The sequence below is a fragment of the Pollicipes pollicipes genome, unplaced genomic scaffold, assembly GCF_011947565.3.
Source record: "Pollicipes pollicipes isolate AB1234 unplaced genomic scaffold, Ppol_2.1 Scaffold_6686;HRSCAF=7923_pilon_pilon_pilon, whole genome shotgun sequence".
Taxonomy (NCBI): domain Eukaryota; kingdom Metazoa; phylum Arthropoda; class Thecostraca; order Pollicipedomorpha; family Pollicipedidae; genus Pollicipes; species Pollicipes pollicipes.
The window spans coordinates 32,251,001-32,254,327 of NW_023596921.1; the positions used below are offsets into that span (position 1 = coordinate 32,251,001).

The 3,327-nt window shown below is 58.1% G+C and overlaps 1 protein-coding gene across 1 annotated transcript; it reads right to left on the reverse strand.

The window, feature by feature from the left end:
* Window positions 1–224: 224 nt before the first annotated feature.
* LOC119107519 (metalloprotease TIKI2) lies at window positions 225–1,890 on the reverse strand (the record flags this gene model as incomplete). Its single annotated transcript, XM_037230981.1, is given in 3 exon segments — window positions 225–905; window positions 1,204–1,407; window positions 1,800–1,890. Coding segments are annotated over 3 exon segments (479 nt in total), but the record flags the coding sequence as incomplete, so codon positions are not given.
* Between the last annotated feature and the right edge of the window lie 1,437 nt (window positions 1,891–3,327).

Genomic DNA, 3,327 nt, shown 5'->3' on the forward strand with positions numbered 1-3,327 from the left:
AGTGCTCTTCGAGCAGACATAGACACTGTCATCCCATGCGCAGCGTATCGGGCATCTTCACGTTCCATAGATTGCGCGTGAATTGCGCGCACACAGCCTTGAGAATGCGCTTTCAGAATCATGTGAGCCCCCATCGACCCCACTTGAAGTTGTCCAGTTAGCAAAACTAAGACCTGCGCAGTAGTCGGCCAGAAATGATGGTCTCCTCCAAAGCAAGGACCGCCTTCGATAGTAACCTGGCAACATGTTTCCAGACCACGTTCAGTCAATGTATTATACGGTGATGCATGGAACTTCGTGCGCTACACTTCGTCTCATCGCGTAACAATCAAAATTACGCTATATCTCACCTCACATCGTCACGAATGTCAAGTTCGTCCAATATTAAATCTGCCTGTGCTAGTCACTTCGTCGCTCACTATCTCAAAGCCGACGATATCAGCGCGAAAAACGTGTGGCCGGTGGCAGACATTTCCACGATCGTTGGAATATTAATTGGGCTCATCCACCTAATTGTTGATGGATACAGCATATGGCAACGCGACTAGAACATAACACCCCACATTCCACATTAGGGCCCCACACTACCGATCCAAGAGCAATCGGCCTTGCATTGTAAGGCGCACTTAAGGCGGTCATCTGCCGCTGCTTCTCAGAAGCTGTAGTCCACAGAGCCAACACTGCCGCACATCACTGCCACCTAGCGTCGTATTTCCGTAGCTTAAGTCCGCGGCGGTGACAGCGCCGCCACCATGAACAGCAGAGCAGCCAACAGCGCCGCCGACGGGCCGAGGATGGCGGCCTCCGAGCGGGCCGGCGTGTTAGCCGGCACGTTGAACAGCACGCGCAGCGGCTGGTCGGCCTCGGTCGATGGCGTCACGCCCGGCCATGCCCCGTCCGCCCGGCTGAAACATGGCCACACGCGCGTCACCCCCACGGCTCACCTCCGGCTCTGGATTGGCATAGACGGCTGTTTCAATACTGTGGGCGTCACAGAAAAAAACAGGAATTAGACCCCAGGACCGGTTCCGATGGGGGGGGGGGGGGGCAGGGAAGTCCTCCTAGTCCTGCGCTTCCCCTTTTTTATTGTTTTGCTTGTAAATCCGGAATGCTCTTGTCACTCTAAAACTCAGCGTGAATGCAGTCATGGACTGGGGATAGAACACGTGAAAAAATAACGACGCTCCACCTTGCCATTTTCACCTTTTTGTGTGGTCGTCGATGCGCACCCAGAGGTCACTGAAATTCTCCGTGTACTTCTTGCCGCGCGGACCGCCGGCCGGCCGAGACGGCGTCAGCTCCGCACCGTCTCTGGTCGGCTCGGAGTAGTCCTCCGGAACTGGCTCCGTCGACCGGAAGTCGATCATTTCCGGATCCGGGCCGTCCGGCCGCCGGCGGCGGTTGTACCTGAGCGAGGAGGCGTGTCACGGAAGGGCGACGGCCCTAGTGTCCATACCACAAGCTGCGGTACATTCCGTAGGGAACTGATATGTCACAAGGTCTTCAGAGTCTGCAACGCGCCACTCTCTAAGCCCACTACGAAGATCGCGTCAGCGCTATTTTTGACCGGTTCCCGTTGTTCCAACATGTATCGACGTCTTTGGGGACGAGGCACAGACGCCCGCAGCTAGCCGTGCTGAATTGCGGCGACGTGTTTGCTGTCGCTCCGTCTGGGGCGTGTTCACTACCCGACCATCAGGGGCTCCGTCTGGAGCGTGCTCACTACCTCACCAGCAGCGGCTCCGTCTGGGGCGTATTTGCTATCCCACCAGCAGGGGATGCGTCTGGGGCGTGCTCACCTTCGTATACGCTCCCTGGGTCCGACCTTGGTGACCTTGTAACCGGCCTGCCGGAGCACGTCCAGCACCGTGTAGTTGCCCAAGAAGTGACCTACAACGACAACGGCACGCATCGCTTTAAAACACACCGATGCCACCTTCTCCAGCGGGATGAGCAAACGGCACCAGCGATACCGCGGCTAGCTCATGACGACTGTGAACCATGACGCCGCTCAGTATGCAATGGCACGTGGCGCAGGCATGCGACGACACGCGCCCGACCCAAAGGTCTCGCTTGGCTCCCAGCTGGCGGCGGCATTCCTCGACAGAGGGCAGCGGTGGCGGCGCACGAGACAGGTACCGAACCATGGGTGACAGCGGCTCGTCCACAGCGGGTTACAGGACCCAAACAAACCAATCACCGCCTGACAGGCCATCCATCACGGATGCTCCCGGCTACAGCATATGCAAATTAACGCCCACCTCTCGATTACGTATCACCCAGCGGTCTCTCTCTCTCTCTCTCTCTCTCTCTCTCTCTCTCTCTCTCTCTCTCCTCTCTCTCTCTCTCTCTCTCTCTCTCTCTCTCTCTCTCTCTCTCTCTCCTCTCTCTCTCTCTCTCTCCTCTCCCTCTCTCTCGCTCCTCTCTCTCTCTCTCCCTCTCCCTCTCTCTCTCCCTCTCCCTCTCTCTCTCTCCTCTCCCTCTCCTCTCTCTCGCCTCTCCCTCTCTCTCTCGCCCCTCCCTCTCTCTCCTCGCCCCTCCTCTCTCTCGCCCCCACTCTCTCTCGCCCTCGCCTCTCTCTCTCGCCCTCTCCCTCTCTCTCTCTCTCTTCCTCTCTCTTGCTACCGCCGCTCCATGATTCGCCGGGACTTGATGTCATCAGCTCGTATATTTATGGATGTCCTGCATTTAAAATATGATCCCTCGCTGCGATTAAAAACAGCCACAATACAGAAAGACCATTTCATAGCTGGTGATATGACCTATCACGAGCACGACCATAGACCTCTCACAAATAAAAAGGACAGCTCCTGACTTTCTATATCCACACCAGCAAGCCTTGATCGCCAGCCGCGGCGGGCGTGTTTTGCAGCGCGAGCAGCAGCGTCGAGCCCGGCCGTGTGTGTGTGTGCTGTGTGCGCGCCGGAACCATTTGTCAGGGCAACACGCAGTATGTGCCTCGCGGTGTTATGTCTGGCGGCGGCCCGCCGTGACCCCGATGGCCGAGGTCACCACTCCCAACTCCCCCGGCTCAACAGCTGCAAGCCTGGCAGCTGGGGGTGGGGGTGGGGGAGGCGAGGAGGCGGCTGCCCCTCGGCGACTACCCAACTTAAACAGTCACGCCTCCGATAAACGGCGGCGTCCACACAACTGCCGATCAAAGGGACCGACTCCGGCCCCTGAGGCGCCGTCCGTCGCCGCGGGGTCAACGGTGAGCTCGTGCCACGTGACGTGGGGCCAAAGGGGGTCACGTGACCGGTGACGTAGGTCAAATTCCGTCCGCTCAGAGTGGCCGTAAATTGGAGAGGATTAACGCCAGAGTCATTA